A 17,428-nucleotide genomic window follows, 5' to 3' on the forward strand; every position below is an offset into this window, starting at 1 on the left:
CCATGAATAATTTATTACTTTGCAAAATATTTGTTTAAAGCAATCGTTATCAATTTGACTCATTTTGTCATAATTGGTTTTTCTCTCTTATTTCCATTTATTTTCCTCTTTATTTCCATTCCTCCTGATCAAACAAAATTTACTGATTCAAAGACTATTATTAAGGGAAATGGCCTCTCCTTTTTTTCTAAAGATAAAATAATTTAAATGTAAAAGCGTATAAAGTGGTATGGTATAGAAAATATTCCTCGTCTAACCTTTGATGGGTGGACTTGGAATGGTATTCTAAAGCGTTTCTGTTGTAGAACTTCTCCCCACAATCGTTGCACGGGACTGTCAGGCGTGAGTTGGTGGGAGTGTGTTCAGCCAGGTGTTTATCTCGGTGTATCTACACACACATAACACCAATAATTTCTTTCCTTGAAGTTTCAATCAATCAATCAATCAATCAGTTTGTTTGTTTGTTTTTTATAATGCAGGGTTTGTAAAGGTAATGATATTTTTTTGGACATTTACCATCGTTAAGTGAAACAAAAACAGTAACACAACTTTCGAGATCTGCAATCTGATGTCTTCCTGGAAAAACCCTGAAACAAATATGCTATAAATTACGTTGAAGTTACCAAATCACATCAAAGCGTTGTGACAAGCAAGTCACAAATTAGATCAAACATATTGTGTGCCAACGTGATACACACTTTGAAACATGTCCTTAATTAAACTAACATTGATTATTATAAATATACTACAGAGCACATGACACAATACAACTCCTTGCATTAACCACTTATAGCAAAGGGTTTTTTACCACTTTGTAGGCAACAAAGGTAATTTTATTTTCATTTAGTAACTACGAGGGCTGTCCAGAAAGTAATAGACGTTTTTATGTTGCGGGGCAATGGGCAGGACTAGCGCCACCATCCTGGTGTCAGTGTTCTTACACTACGCACGAAACCAGATGTGGCATTGTTCATCATGCCTATCGTACTTTGCATACAGTGGAGTGTTGAGATGAGCGGTGCAATTGAAAATCCCCCAGTTGTGAAGTTTGATGTGTTTGCGGTGTTTGTTGGTAAAAAATCATCAACCAATTGAAATTTATCGCCAGATTTGTGGTTTGTACGGTCAAGGAATAATGAGTGAGGCAGTGTTGCAATGATTTAAAAAATGGACGACTCAGTGTTCATGATGAGCACCATAGTGGTAGGCCAAATCTTGTGAATGAGAAAATCAACAAAACAATCCGTGAAAATTGTCATTTCACAACTACAGAACTCTCAGAACATTTCCTCCAAATTTCACGGAGTTTAATTCATGAAACTGTGGTTGGTAAACTTGGTTACCACAAATCTTGTGCCAGGTGGTTTCCGAAAACTCCAACAGAAGTCCACTAAAAACAGAGACTTGCTGCAGCATAGACATTGTTGGAAGACTTCACCAAAATGGAAATCAAGTCATAAATCATATCATAACAGGCGGCGAGACTTGGGTAAAGTACTTCAACTGTAAAACAAAACGGCAGTTGATGGAATGGGAAGACAAACATTCGTCTAAGAAACAGAGGAAGTGTCTGCAAAAGCTGTCAGCAAGAAAAATCATGGCTATCCTGTTTTGGAACACTTAGGGAGCAATTCTCATTGATTTTCTCGAACATGGTCACACTGTCACTTCAGAGAGGTATTGTCAACAGTCAAACTGAACCCCAATCACTCAGGAGGTATTATGAGAATAAATGTAACTATTACATTTTTGCAAGGTACTTCATTTCTAAAAATAAGATCGAATTCAATGATGGTGCATGTCCATCCATGGGATTTTACTGAGCGTTAGCAAATACTATCACTCGAAGGGCTGGCAAAATTCTTCTCTATGTCTGCAGTAAATCTCAACAATGATACGTGCTACAGACTTTAAATTTTACAGTTTTAAGTTCTAAATGTGTAAGATCAAATATGATGGTGGTGTACATCCTCCAGGGGATTGCTGAACGTTAGTGAAGACTATCACTCAAGAGGATATCTAAAGAACAAATTGGACTATGTACTTGAAATTTTGCATGGAACTTTTTCGATGATAGTGTATGTCATTTCATGGGGGAATGGCCTTTTGATTTTATCTTTGTTATAGCCTATCATATTTATGTTAACATGAACTTATTGGCAATTAGTATATAGTTACTAAATATTGAATATTTACTTGATTTGTCATTAATTTTCTTGAATATATGCAACTTTAGAAAAAGAAATTGACAGAGGCATGGCTGCCCTTGAGATGCTGGATGGTTAAGATGACAAGTTAAACTGTTGGCAATTGATTTTTAATAGAATTATAAACAGATATCATGTATCTTCATGTATTATGTGACTGCTCTTGTCATGGAAAGTTTCTCAGTAGACATACGACCAATGGTCTTCCAACAGGCTGAGTGTCTAGGGAGAACCCACACGTCCACCATTTCCCCCTAACACTTTGGATGTTGTATGCAAACATAAAGACCCCATCTTTTTTGTCTCATCCTCTGCAGCAATACAATCCCCGATTCTACTTAGCTACTACTACTATTATGTCCAACCATGTTTTGTTGGTTTGTTATTGGTATTGATAAAATTTTCTCTACAAATAACGTCTGCATTGTCAAACTGATTGGGGTTATTCTTCTTGTATGTTCGGAGTAGAGGGAGGCTACCACATATGGTTTATGATGTTAGATTTTTTACACTTGGCAAGAACCGCTAACACTCAACTATTACCCTCAACACAAGAGTACAGCTGACATGAGAGATGGTTGTTTATATTAAATACAGTACCTACACCATCCCTCACAGCATGTGCAAAATTGCAACCGTTATCCTAAATGTATTGAGGAATTGACAGGCATATATGGCAGACAATGAATCTGTGCAGAATAACTTTCACAAACACTTACCAATTCATAACATAAACCACACTGAGCCTTACTGCTGATACTCATGGTATATGATGAAAGCAAAGTCCTCACCTTCCATGCTATTGTCCTCTTACGAATTCTCTTACGAATGAACAACCAGGAAAATTTTACAACTACAATTCCTTTTAAAATGTCCAACAATCTTTTTCCATTTTTCCTACCTCCAGGGAAAATATTCAAAAGCATTGTGACTGAAGTTATTGAAAAAAACTAACCGACCCCACCAATATTGCACATGTGAAAAGATTTTAGTCTGGTTACTAAGGGATTAGGTAGGACTGACCATTTTCCATCAGTTATTTCTTGGCTTGAACTAAATATACACAACAGCAGGCTAGAAGTGATTCATTTAAAGGACTGAGAACTAACCTTTAATGGAAACTGCATGCCACATTGGGGACAATAGTACTTCAGTGAGCTCGCCGGGTGTTTCCTGAACTTGTGCTGGATGGCTGTAGTATTGCACAAGAATTTCTCCCCACAGACATCACATGTGATCACCCCATCCACAAACTTTGATGCGGACCCTTTCTCGTACGCTCGACCTCTAAACTGGAAACAAAAAACAGAAAATAGCTCATAAATAAAGGTTTGCTTTATTTAATAGATAAAATATAGTTCTAATGTAAAATTTAAAAAGTATTCATTGATCTGGCAGTTATGTTCAATATTAGCAAAGTAAAAGAAATCACACGATCACTTTGTTTAAAAGTTTATGTTTTTATTATGTAAAACATCAATAGTGGATATTTATTAATACTTTCATATAAAAAAGAGCATTTAAAAACAGTTAATATGAAAAAATCAATTACTTTAGTCAAAGACTTACTGAGTTTGTAATTATAACATTGCACAAGAGTTTAGCGACTAGGTCTAGAAAGGTACTTATCAACTTATTAACTATGATGAAAACACAAGTTTTGGAATCTTTTATTCCAGATTTTTAAAAGTATCCACTAAAAATTGTCGTCTCAATTTAAAAATATTTCTTTAGAACCAATACTGTTCCGGCATAAACAGGGGTTCATATTTAAAAATTGAGTAGATTTATGATTGTGTAATGAGAAAGACACATTCTACAAATTGTACATTAGTTTTAGATGGAGGGAAATACTCTACAGAATTTTTAGACAACAATTTGGTTTATTATAAAAGAGGCTATGGCTTATTGTATTAAATATATTGTATTAATGTATCGTGCTCATACAGTAACTAATGTATTGAAAGCAGTAATTATTTAAGACAGGTGTTTCCCTATGGTGTTGTGATATGCAAAATGATATGACAAAAACCAAGTGCAATAAAATTTATCTCTCACTTCAGTAAATTTATATTTTCAAACAATATTTGTCAGAACAGACGACATATTCTCAGTTGAACAAATGTTAATGACAACTATAAGAGTGTAATTATTTTACTCTTGAAATATACGAGACTATGCTGCACAAATTTGGCAAGTGTAATCCAGAAAATACGAGAAAAGTACTCTAATTTGCAAATTACTTGGGTAAATTACTATGGCTGAAAAAATATTCAATGTGATTTGATCTTTATTTGTCGAAAGACTCTCTGCAGCAAAGCATGTGAGTATCTGAACAGCTGTTTTCACACACAGCAAGAGTGTATTACTCTTATATACTAAATGGGCTAGCACTACCCAGCAGGGATCACTTACGGTTGGTTTACACCTTCCAGTTGAACCTACCACTGGGCACAGCACACACCTCTGTAATCACTTAAATATAGACACCCTTATGGAGCAGCACATCACTAACCGCAAATGTCGAGATTCAAGGGTGCAAGGGTAATTTGATAGGTCTAGTCTACTGCGAGAGATGACTGTTGGAGTTGGTGGGGTCTGTTCCCTAAGTGTCAGAGGTTCTTGTGAGACTCAATATAAGGGTGTGCCACTCCCTGCCTGCTTTGACTGGAGAGGCTGGTTCAGAGCTGGTTTCCCCTTCTTTTGAGGTGACATGACTTGAGATTAATGCTCTAAATCCTTCCTCATAGATCTTGATAAGAAGTGGCCCCTACTTCCAACCTTACCCATCCAGAATATCCTGTCATTCGGGAATCAGCGCAAAGGTCCAATTTAGGTGCAATTTATAAGCCTCTTGTCCTAAGAGAACAAAAAAAGGGCTAGCAGTGACATTACAAACAATTTCTACCAAGTGTCATGCAGCATATACTGCATTATTCAATGAGAAATATTTTTTAATAAAGGCATGCCTGAAACGCTTTGTACTTTTCTGAAAGATGCTATGAAGGTAATTAACATTAGCTAGAACTATCACTTCTCATCAATTCATTGTTATGTAAAGATAAGGCGAGTAAGTCTAAAACTTTACTCCTTCACACTGCAGTAAGCAAGGTGGTCTAATGGCAGGACTGTAAACAGAATAATTAAGCTGGACTAAAGATTTTATATTTCTCAGTGAAATAATCCATTTCTGAATAATTACACTTTAAATTAAATTGGTCTAAGAGCCATGAGCTGGTTGGCCATTTTGGGTCCATGAAGTTTGAGATCTAAACAGTTTTATAAGAACCAATGAAATAAATAGAATTACTCTTATGATTTTCCTTATTTGATTAAAAGCTGCAACAGTTTCAGACCAACAACACTCGAACTGTTTTAGACCTTTGTGGAGGAATACCTAGATGAAGTCTGAATACAGTACATATTAAGCACATAGTATTTGAGTGCTCATAGTTAAAAGGATCAGAGCTTAAAATGAATTGCGATTGGCTCGTATTTTAGGTTTTACGTGTGCTGAAGCACTTCTGGTTCGAATTAATTATATTTCCAGTGCCACAGTTGTCTCGATCAAGAAAATATATATATATATATATATATATATATATATATATATATATATATGTACGTCTCGGAAGCCTACACTGGTCAAGAAGTGTCTATTTCCGATCTTTGTAATCTACGTTCAACATAGAGTGAAAAATCCTTTGTACCCTTGGTATTGTTCTTTGAAAGTATGAATCTTTAATCTTCATACAGTACAGATGCCATTGCTTCTTAATTTGTACTCTCTATATCATCATATTTCTTTAGTACAATCCAGTAATAATATAAAATGTTATAAACCTAATCAGTATCGTATCCCTTGGCAGTGTAAAACAGACTCACTAGTATACTCACAAGATAATAATTTGTACTCTCTATATCATCATATTTCTTTAGTACAATCCAGTAATAATATAAAATGTTATAAACCTAATCAGTATCGTATCCCTTGGCAGTGTAAAACAGACTCACTAGTATACTCACAAGATAATAATTTGTACTCTCTATATCATCATATTTCTTTAGTACAATCCAGTAATAATATAAAATGTTATAAACCTAATCAGTATCGTATCCCTTGGCAGTGTAAAACAGACTCACTAGTATACTCACAAGATAATAATTTGTACTCTCTATATCATCATATTTCTTTAGTACAATCCAGGAATAATATAAAATGTTATAAACCTAATCAGTATCGTATCCCTTGGCAGTGTAAAACAGACTCACTAGTATACTCACAAGATAATAATTTTCTGGCAACAAAAATAATTTGTACTCTCTATATCATCATATTTCTTTAGTACAATCCAGGAATAATATAAAATGTTATGTACCTAATCAGTATCGTATCCCTTGGCAGTGTAAAACAGACTCACTAGTATACTCACAAGATAATAATTTTCTGGCAACAAAAATAATTTGTACTCTCTATATCATCATATTTCTTTAGTACAATCCAGGAATAATATAAAATGTTATGTACCTAATCAGTATCGTATCCCTTGGCAGTGTAAAACAGACTCACTAGTATACTCACAAGATAATAATTTTCTGGCAACAAAAATAATTTGTACTCTCTATATCATCATATTTCTTTAGTACAATCTAGGAATAATATAAAATGTTATGTACCTAATCAGTATCGTATCCCTTGGCAGTGTAAAACAGACTCACTAGTATACTCACAAGATAATAATTTTCTGGCAACAAAAATAATTTCACTTTGTCTCATGTGATTTTATTTACTATGGTCATGGGCTCATTGCGCTTGCTTGTTTTCTCAAACTAGTCATGGAGTAAATAGTTCGTTGAATAATTCCCTCTATTCATTGAATTTGTACGTCTATTTTTGTCCCCTTAGCTACTGCAAGTATGTCGTCCGACAATCTCATATAAAGCCAATTTCAAGTAATTTACGTGCACACATTCATAATGTTATTTATGAAATTAAATTTGTTTGGCAATGTTTAAATGAATAATGTTCAGAACAAACTAGATAGATTGAATTTGTTGATGCTGCCAATTATAACAAAAGTTAGGTAACATTCCTATTTACAATAATACAGCTAGTATTGTATTCATTTTGTTCACTGAAGATATCCAGCTATTCTTTCAAGGAAATGGTAGAAATAATTGATGTGCATATTTATTATGTTTTAGTTTTAATGTTTCTAAATTTATATTCTTAACTAATGTGATAATGTATTTGACTTGCATGAAAAACGTTATGAATGACGAGGATTACGGGGCAGATTCTAACTTCCATATTTTTGTACAAGGGAACTCTTGGTGATGGCTTAAAAGTTATTTGTCCTATCGATATCAAGTTGTTTCAGTTTTAGGCCATACAAGTATTCCTCAGAAAATCGAGTATGGGGTTTTGCTGTACAGTACACATACAGTACTCTTGATAACTTGATTTTCTGAATTTTTGTAAAGGACATTTTTCTTCATGCGGACAACACCACTTTGTTGTTTGAGGGTAAAGATTGGAGGAAGTGAGGGATGTGGCTGAGCGTAGTAGGCTACTCATTGTCAAGCGTTGGTTTGACTAATGTCGACTCACAGTTAATACAGGGTCATCGAAAAATAATGCCTAGATTTTAAATAACTGTCATAAAAAAAACTATTAAAGGTAATTTAAAGGTTGTAGTCTTAAAATGTGCGGAAAGAAATACATTTTTTTTCATACCTTAGTATGTTTCAATGTGAGCACCGTTCGTTGCCCTGCAGATATCAAGTCTGTAGTCAACTTCCTGCCATGTGCGTCCAATCATATCTGGCGTAACAGTTAAGATTGCGGAAGAAATTCGCTCCCGAAGATGGTCCAAATACCGAATCTTTTCTACGTAAACTATATTTTTTATGTACCCCCAGAAAAAGAAATCCAAAGGGGTAAGATCAGGACTTCTAGGAGGCCATGAAATGGGGGCTGCTCTACCAATCCAACCGTTTGGGAAGCGTGCGTTTAGTGCAGCGCGTACCTCGCGATGGTAGTGAGGTGGAGCCCCATCTTGCATAAAAATGATTCGCTGTCCAGTCTGTTGTTCGATATCGTCTAATTGGGGGAACACAAACAGTTCAAGCATGTCCAGGTAAACTAAGCCTGTAATGGTTTTTTCTACAAAAAAGAAAGGTCCAATAACTTTGTCATGAAATAACGCGCAACACACATTGAGTTTGGGAGAATCACGCACATAATCATGGATTTCATTTGGCTGTTGCGATCCCCATACACGGCAATTGTGACGATTTACACATCCATTTATGTGAAACGTAGCTTTATCACTAAACAACACTCTCTGTAGAAAATTTGGATTATCATCAATTTCATTTAACATAAAACTTGCAAACTCAGTTCGTTTAGGGCGGTCGGTAGGTTTTATTTGCTGTTGTATCTGAATTTTATACGCATGAAGTCTTAGCCGTTTGTGCAGTACATTTTGTATTGTTGTTTTTGGAATGTTTAGTTGAAGACTTCGTCGAGCAATGGATTTTTTTGGGCTCCTAACACAAGATTGCCGGATACGCTCAACATTCTCTTCTGATGTTCTTGGTCGGCCTGGTCTAGATTTTTTGCCGACGGTCCCTGTTTCCCTAAACTGGCTAAACCATTGAACGATAGCTTTGTTATCAGGTGCTGTTTGACCCGGATATGTTCTCCGAAAGAGCCGCTGTACACTGACAATTGACTTTGACTCCGCATACCAAATCACGCACTGTGCTTTTTGTTGCACGGTCAACATCGTACTGAGCGGCAAGATGGATTTCGTCAGTATTTTTCCTCAATCTACAACTAAGTATGTTGTACTCTTGGTGCATTGAATTTTTATTATATGTTTTTGTAATACATTCGATGTTAGTCCGAGTGTGTGGTGAGGTTATGTAATCTTTAGTATGCAGACCAGAGAGGATGTGTGTTGTGTCCATGTGTGTGAGTACTACATACATATTCTTTAGGTTTTGTTTTTAGTATCTCTTTGTACAATAGACAGGAATTTACAATTCTTACCTCCAACAGCCAAAAAGAGGTATAAAAATCACCTTGATCGTGGTTGTAGTACATTTGCCAAAATATAGTTAGAAATTCATTTTTGGAAAATACATTATTAAAGAACTTCATAAGTAATTCCCATTTTGTGCAAATATTCTTCAATAAAGGTCAATGGAATCAAACCTATATTTATGATTAGACCAAGGAAAGTATACTCGCTAGGGGCGCTTCAAGAACCACGACCAAAACAGTACTAAACAAATGAACCGTTGCAGTGTCAAATACTCTGTGATGTTCAGTTTGCACATTAGTAAGACAGCACCAGACAGCAAAATTGACTTGCCCTGCCATCTAGCGGCAAATTCACCAACTAATATAAGCCCAAATATTTTAAAGTACCTTTCAGGATAACTCGCATTGAGTGTTACAGGGATTTCAATGCTTGCAAAACAACTTTGCTTATAGTGTTTAAAGGGTTTAATTAAATTAATTTTTTGTATGTAATCAATTAGTTATGCTTGTATTTTAAATCATCTGTTTTTTAAATCATATATTTAAGTTAACACGTTCACAACGACGTATACCCCATTGGGTACATGCGATCTTTCACAACTGGCGTCATGTACCTGAACAGGTACACACCGGGCCAATGTAGTACACGTTGCTATGCATTTCCTTATTGCGTTTTTACTGCTTGCATGTTTTGGTGGTTAGTTAAATTTTATCCTGCGCTTAAATAAATATCTCAGACTATTGTGTATCGGGCACACGATTGCTAATTTTGAAGGTAAATTAATTATTTTAGGTACCCTTAGGAAACACAGAAAAAAATTGAAAAACACATGGAAAAAATTTTTGTGTGTCAATTTCTACATACTTTTCTTGTTATACTGAGACGTTTAACGTAAAAAAAAACAGATTACGGTTTTTTGCCATTATTATTAAAAAATTCAACGGCAAATAAGAAGTACGGAAAAAAGCCGCCGTTGTGAACATGTTAACTTAAAACCACAAGCCATTGTGGCTACTATTGTTAGGTTATAACAATAGTAGTCTATTTTGAATATTTTTTTATGTATATTGTGTCTTCACCAGCTATTATAAATACAAGCTCGAGCCTGCCCTCTATTACTTAAAGTAAATAAGACATACGTTTGGAACTATGCGTATGTGGATTGCATATATTCTTACAAACTGATGATGAGTTAATAAACAAATAGTAATGAATTGGGAATATTATGTTTACTTTCGTATTCTACAGACTTTTAATGTAAAAAAAAAAATATGACTATACAATAGTTTCACATAAAATTATACGTATATTAAATAGTTATACAGGGTGTCCAAAAAGTCCTGGGTCAGTTAAATATTTTTCAAAATATTTAAAATAGAGCTACAAAACCTTACACAAAGTTACTGGACATAAAAATCTATTTTATCACATATTCAGTGATCCGCTAAATGTATGCATATCAACCTATGCTTACATTTAAGATTTTCTTCTGACTCCTGTCGGGCCGCCCCCCTGAAGAAGTAGCGGATCACTGAATATGTGATAAAATAGATTTTTGTGTCCAGTAACTTTGTGTAAGGTTTTGTAGCTCTATTTTAAATATTTTGAAAAATATTTAACCGACCCGGGACTTTTTGGACACCCTGTATAAATATAAATTAATACAGAACAACAAAATTTAAACAGGAATCAAGAAAACATAAATGGAAACACAGTGCATAGCATTTGATAAAGTACAACTAACGTTAAATTTTTCTAATTTAATTTTGGTGGAACAGTTGATTTTTGTAAAAAATTATATATATATATATATATATATATATATATATATATATATATATATATAAAACGGTTAATCCACATATGGTATATAAGGAAAAGCAAGTACCTTTGATACGTCAAGTATTGACTCTCCATTCGGACCAACCACCAATTTCCGGCCTTTGCTATCAATTTCCTTGTTTGCATGTTTCCTGGTAACAAAAGAAGATTATGGATCATATACAGTTCCAAGGTTCATAAATTGAAGAGAATTTATGATTACTTAAGTCAAGAGGGTACCTTGATATTATCCGGAGGCCACAATTTGTAGGAGTTTTTCTTACTGTGCACCTAAAAAAACTACATAATTAGTAATAACGGACTTTATCTGACTTACTGTTAATATTACATAACATTATGTTGATCTATTCTTATTTTTTTTCCTTTGAAAAGGAGGGGATTTCAGACAGGAGGCAACCTTGCTGTCCCTATCTACTATTTGTTATTAAACCTATATAAGTAGGTATAGATAGGTTATAAATAACTTACAATGAAAACCACAGTTAATGAAAATCTTCATGAGCGCTCACGTGATCTGATCTTGAATATGGGTACTATTTTGAGGGATGTTTTTCTTTTTTTAACCAGAAGTGCTGAAGCCCCGACTCGCGAAGTGAATTTCTGATCAGTACTTCCTGAAGTCAGATCATGTCCGACATTGTCCATTTTTTCCTACATCAGATTGGAAAAGTACTGATTGGAATTACCCCTTCATAGCGAGCTTCGGTGGACCCTGCACTTCAGATGAAAAAGTGAAAAACATCTGTCGAGATAGTGCCTAAACTTAAGCTCAGTTTACATGAATAATTGTTACCTTTATATATTTATTATGCGTAGGTGTGTATTGACCTACTTATAGAACCTAATAACAAATAGTACAAAACAAGAACCAATCATCATAATAAGGTAATTTTTACAGTAAGTTAAAAAGTCTGCTCTTTTCAAATATTGTAGTTTTTTTTAGATCCTCAGCAAGGAAAATTCTTCCAAAAATAGCCTATGGATAATACTAAAGTACTGTAAAAAAAATGCTTATAGTGGGTTATCTGAAAAAAGAGATAAAAAATTAAAATACTGAACACAGGCAAAAATACTTTTTTAACACAACACTAGTTGATAACCCAAGCTACTATCTTGTTATCCTACTACAGATGTTTCTAGTTATCCCAGCTACACCTGTCACACATTAATATAAGATTGGCAAAACCTCCGCTAAATACCACATATTACTAAGAGGCAAATGCAAGCTCCGTACAAGAGAGGGCTACAAAATGTTTGTGATATATATCAACAGTATTATAGCACAAAGAATGGTAGCAGGGTGCCTCTCTTTTTTAGAAGACTACTGCTATTTAAGAACCTGGATAACTACCAGAGAGACTTCTGATGTAGATAACGGGATATCAGGGTGGCCATTGTTTTTTTCTTTATTTTGGAAGGAAAGAGACTCAGTCTGCACATAGTTCTGAAAAATCCCTTGCACTTCTTTTACCTTAGTTTTAGACCCTCTGAATCTGAGACTTTTTACATTACATTGACTTCTTACTACATAGGCTACTTTACTCATTGGTACTATTATGAAAGATGTTATTCATTCATTGCCATTAGTGTGGCGTAATAGCATCAAAGATGCTGCAGTCCGCGCTGATGGCTTGAGGCATTACTGTCAGCCCATTCAATTTAATTGTTTTCTTTTCTTTATGTAATTTACTCTAACATATTTTCATTTTGAAAACCATAAAATAATGTGAAGTGCCTGTAAGTAAGTATTTACATTTCTTTACGTAACAAATATAAATGGGGTAGTAATGGTTCCACTCTGCTACAGTAACGGCTCGGTGCTGCTGTACATATTAACATGTCTACAGCTGTTAAGGAGTTAATGTTCTAAAATTCATTATTTGTAATTTTCATTCCCTAAAGTCTTAAATTGTAATTTCAGGAATATGATTGCAATAGGTTAATAGTTACCAGTGTGGATAAAAGCAAATTTGATATAATGCAAAAACAATTAACCAAACTTTTTACAAACCAATAAACAGCACAGTGTTAAAAATCCAGTAGGTTTAATAAATAAGCAAGCTAACATAACTATCAATCCTTATTTTGTATATACGTACAATCTATTTACAGACCACCAAGTAGCTTAACTTCCGATCATATACAAATGTATTTTCCTCACTTCAAACAATTACACGTTCATCTCGGTATCTATTGGGTTAACGGTCGACTCGGCAAACCACGGCTTTCAAGTTATTAAAGTACTCTGAACAAAATTATAAATAATTTTAGGGGGTGGAAATCACAAATACATTTTTTTTTTAATAATTGAAATGTAAATGTACATTTGTGGTTATAGGCCTATTTGTGTACTGTGCATCATGATTTTTGTGTCAGCTATGATTTTCAGAGTTATCTGCTCCCGATACCTTATTGAGTGTTCCGTGGTCAGAACAGTTTAGTTATGCACCTTCTACCGGTCCGTTCAGTCTATACAACGATGCCGACTACTTGTATTACTCAATCGCGGCTCGTTAACACTAATACAGTTAGTTTTTAACGTGTTTTATTACTGATTATGTGAGTGGATAAAATATTAGGAAATTAATTTTAAAATCCTGTACTTTGGGATTATACCAACCACACCCAGACATGAATCGTTATTTGACATTTTGCTTCTACTGATTACTAGATTAGTGTAGAACAATACTTTAAACTTATTTGTTACTGTTTTATACTTGTTTTGTCAATATAAAACAGGGATTGTCTTATCGCAAACCCCTCCCCATCCTCAGACAGAGGTCAAAGTCGAGCAGTCTAGTAGAGAACGTGATTGCAGAGTCTCGCCGCCCGTTCAGCTGGTGCGTTGCTTTGTTGTACTTCCGTGTTTTACCCCTACATTTTTCCAAACACAAAAATTCAACAAAAACTAAACTCTTTATTGAAAAAAACACTCAAAACTTGTTTTTATTCTTGATCACTCTCCGCCACCCAAAATGCGAGTGCCTCCGGCCATATCAGCGTGGGGTCAACGAAAGAAAAACATCCCTCGAGATAGTACCTATCAGTAAAATATCAAATTCTAGAGGGGCTGATCAGAAATATAAATTGAATTGTAATGGCAATTATTATGTACCGTGCAAAAAACTTAAATAATCATGCGATGCCACGCGGCTTGCCGTAATCGGGATTCTCGAGAAAGATAAGATAACAGCGACAACAATACCGATCACAATACCTGGAAATGCTTGTAAGTTTGTAATTTTGTAATTAAAGAGTTTTTTTTTGTTCTATCATGTTTGTTTCTATAAATTTATATTTTTGTGTTCTTCATACTGGTTTGGTCGGTATAATCCCAAAGTACCTAAAATCCTTTTTAACCGGTCATCGTGTTTTTCAGAGTTTTTTCAGTCGGAATTTTTTTCTGTAATCGTGTGTTACTTTTAAATCAAGGAAAGCTATTTTTATGTGATTAGACATTACCACGAGCTTTTTAAGTACATGTACGTACGAAGTTAATGGTTACGACAGTTTGCTTATTTATTAAAGTATTGTTTTTTTACACTATTAATTGATTTGTTGAAAGTTTAATTCAATTTGTATGTGTTATTTTTAATACTTACGTATTAATACCACCGCAGCAAAAGTTTGGTTATCAAATACAGACAATCTAAACCTAAATCTTTGGCGAGAAAATATTAAATAATCACTTTACTTGACATCAAAACACTTCAGAAGACGAAAAACCTTTATTTAAAAGCGAAGTATACATTAGGATTTAGATGGAAACTGGACCGATAAAGAATTCAAAATAGATTCAAAACTGATTTTATTCAACTAATGCTGTCGCCATATGAACTCTGATAAATAAGATACCAAATGATGTCTCGCTGTCAACCCATGTTAGATTTTTAGCTGTGTTAATATGTTGACTATATAAACTAAAGAAAAATACAAAATAAAAATGTCAAACCGAATAACATTGTAAGTATTTAAAGTTATAGTTCAGCTATGTTTTTATATTTAGAAAACTAATAATTGTACTTTAATATTATCCGGAGGCCATTACTTTTTTACAGTTTCTTGGTGTTAAATTTTTGCTGTTATAAACTTTTATTCTTAGAAGGTCTAATTGAGAAAAATGTTTTTTAATTGGGTCACATTCCCATGATTTTAACATTAATGTTATTTTATGTATCCAAAGATGGCGTAACATTTGACAACAGCAACCAACACGAGGTTAACTTATGACCATAACAAAACAACGAGGCGACAATACAACAATGAAATATTACTATGCACGAGAAAAGTAAACTCCACTTTTAATGTTCTATAACTTTGTTATTTGTCATTTCCACCCAGTGAAACCTCATATTGTTTTTTTCAGGAAGATTATAGCAATAGGTTAATAGTGCGTAACTCATATTTTGCTGTGTTGGCCGTTATCTTCACAATTACCCCACGTGCACTGAAACGTGTAATTTAAAAACGAATTGAGGGCATTAGAGTTAGTGTCGTGGTATAGTAATGACCTCCATGGTTTCTCAACAAGGCAATGAAGGCACTTCACGGGACGGTTGATGAGGCTGCATGAAGCTGTTCTGATCACAGAACAGTCAGATAAGCTATCAGGTGCAGGCATCATGGAAAATCATAGATAACAATGAAGCACAGTACACAAATTTAACCACAATATGAAATTTCCATTTCAAATATTAAAATAAACATAGTTATTTGTGATTTACACCTTCTAAAACCATATATAGTTTAATTCAGGAGGTCAAGCGAAATACATTAAATTTTTAATAGCAACTCCAGCAGTTAATTTCACTGATACCGGCCTATACCCTAATGAAGATACATTTTCAAAATAAGATCAGCTACAGTCTAGGCCTATGCTGTAAACAAAGAATTACAAGCAAATAATCTAATAATCAAATAAAAACATGCCCAAATCAGTTTTGAATAAATTAATGTACACCAAGTAATTATTTTCTCTCTACTGTTACCTGAAATGTTCTTTCAAAGCTTCTTTAGATTCCAATTTATTATTACACAAAACACACAAATGGCTTTCCTTTTTACTATCTGACATTGCTAAGTTATACAAATTACTAAACTAGTGACATAAACAAATTTTCACTCAAAACATATCAATTTTGACACTTCCCCACTTTTACTTCATTATGATTTATTTTCCTCACGATATGCCTCAAATCATCACAAACTCTGCCCCTCGGCCTGAAATAGAAAAAATTTCTAAACAGGCAGCAAACTAGACACTTTGCAGATGAGCACCTCACAGATTAACCAACAACAAAACAGGGCAAATCGCGCTAAACATCACACTCCATTACCATAATTTATATAAATCAGAATCAATTATTATTGTTATCAAACTCGTATAATATATACAACATTGATTGTAATATTACATCACAATATATAATTTATATATTTATTGAAATTATATATATATATATATATATATATATATATATATATATATATATATATATATAATATATAATATATATTAATCAATATATATTATGTCAATTAATCATTATTCCGTGTCACACCATTATCTAAACAAAAGCAATAACTAGTACAAGTAACATTTATAGTTTAAACCAATAATTAGTAATTGCATATAAGATCTGACTAAGTAATGAGATGCTCGAACATGATCTTTATAGACTGACAAAACTGCAATATCACCATGTTCATTTTCTGAGAGGTCAGCGGTATATAGCAAGTATAAAAATGGACAAAGTACACTTCCTTCAGAAATTCTGGATTATATTGAATGTAGCTGAGTAAGAACATCTTTGTATTTTATTTGAAAAGATTGGTTTGAAAGATATGATGTTAGTATTGAAAAATGAACAAGACACAATTTCTTAGTTTTGTATAATAGACCAGTATGCCACACATTATCAAACGCTTGATTGACATCTAAAAATGTAACCAAACAATAACTTTTATTTTGTAAGCACTCCCATTCATTCTATGGTCTTGTTCTATTGTGCCACGTTTTCGCATAAAACCAAACTTATGAGCAGGCACTACAGAAACTTCATGGATTAATGTTTGTAGTCTTCCTAGAAGAAGCTTTTCAACCAGTTTTGAAATAATAGGCTTATTTTTTTTTTTTTCAAAAGCTTTATTTCTGGTTCAATTACTACAAGTAAATAATTATACACAGAAGTTTGAATCATAGAGAACAGAAGAACATAGAAATATTAACATTAGTGGGGTTTGCTCCAATGGAGACACCCTATAACATAATACAGTTAACAGAAAATAAACAATAAAATTATAGTACTTGACAAACATGTAAGTTTC

At 33.7% G+C, this 17,428-nt stretch overlaps 1 protein-coding gene across 1 annotated transcript in view; it reads right to left on the reverse strand.

Annotated features, from left to right (window-relative positions):
• Positions 1 to 16,332, reverse strand: part of LOC124367588 (zinc finger and BTB domain-containing protein 16-like) — a 38,568-nt gene extending 22,236 nt beyond the window's left edge. The window contains exons 1-4 of the mRNA XM_046824544.1: positions 16,090 to 16,332; positions 11,148 to 11,232; positions 3,317 to 3,499; positions 258 to 388 (exon numbers count right to left, since the gene is read on the reverse strand). Coding sequence (XP_046680500.1) covers positions 258 to 388; positions 3,317 to 3,499; positions 11,148 to 11,232; positions 16,090 to 16,175 — 485 coding nt within the window. The 5' untranslated portion in view covers positions 16,176 to 16,332. The remainder of the gene's footprint in view (positions 1 to 257; positions 389 to 3,316; positions 3,500 to 11,147; positions 11,233 to 16,089) is intronic.
• Between the last annotated feature and the right edge of the window lie 1,096 nt (positions 16,333 to 17,428).

Source organism: Homalodisca vitripennis, chromosome 8, assembly GCF_021130785.1.
Source record: "Homalodisca vitripennis isolate AUS2020 chromosome 8, UT_GWSS_2.1, whole genome shotgun sequence".
Taxonomy (NCBI): Eukaryota; Metazoa; Arthropoda; class Insecta; order Hemiptera; family Cicadellidae; genus Homalodisca; species Homalodisca vitripennis.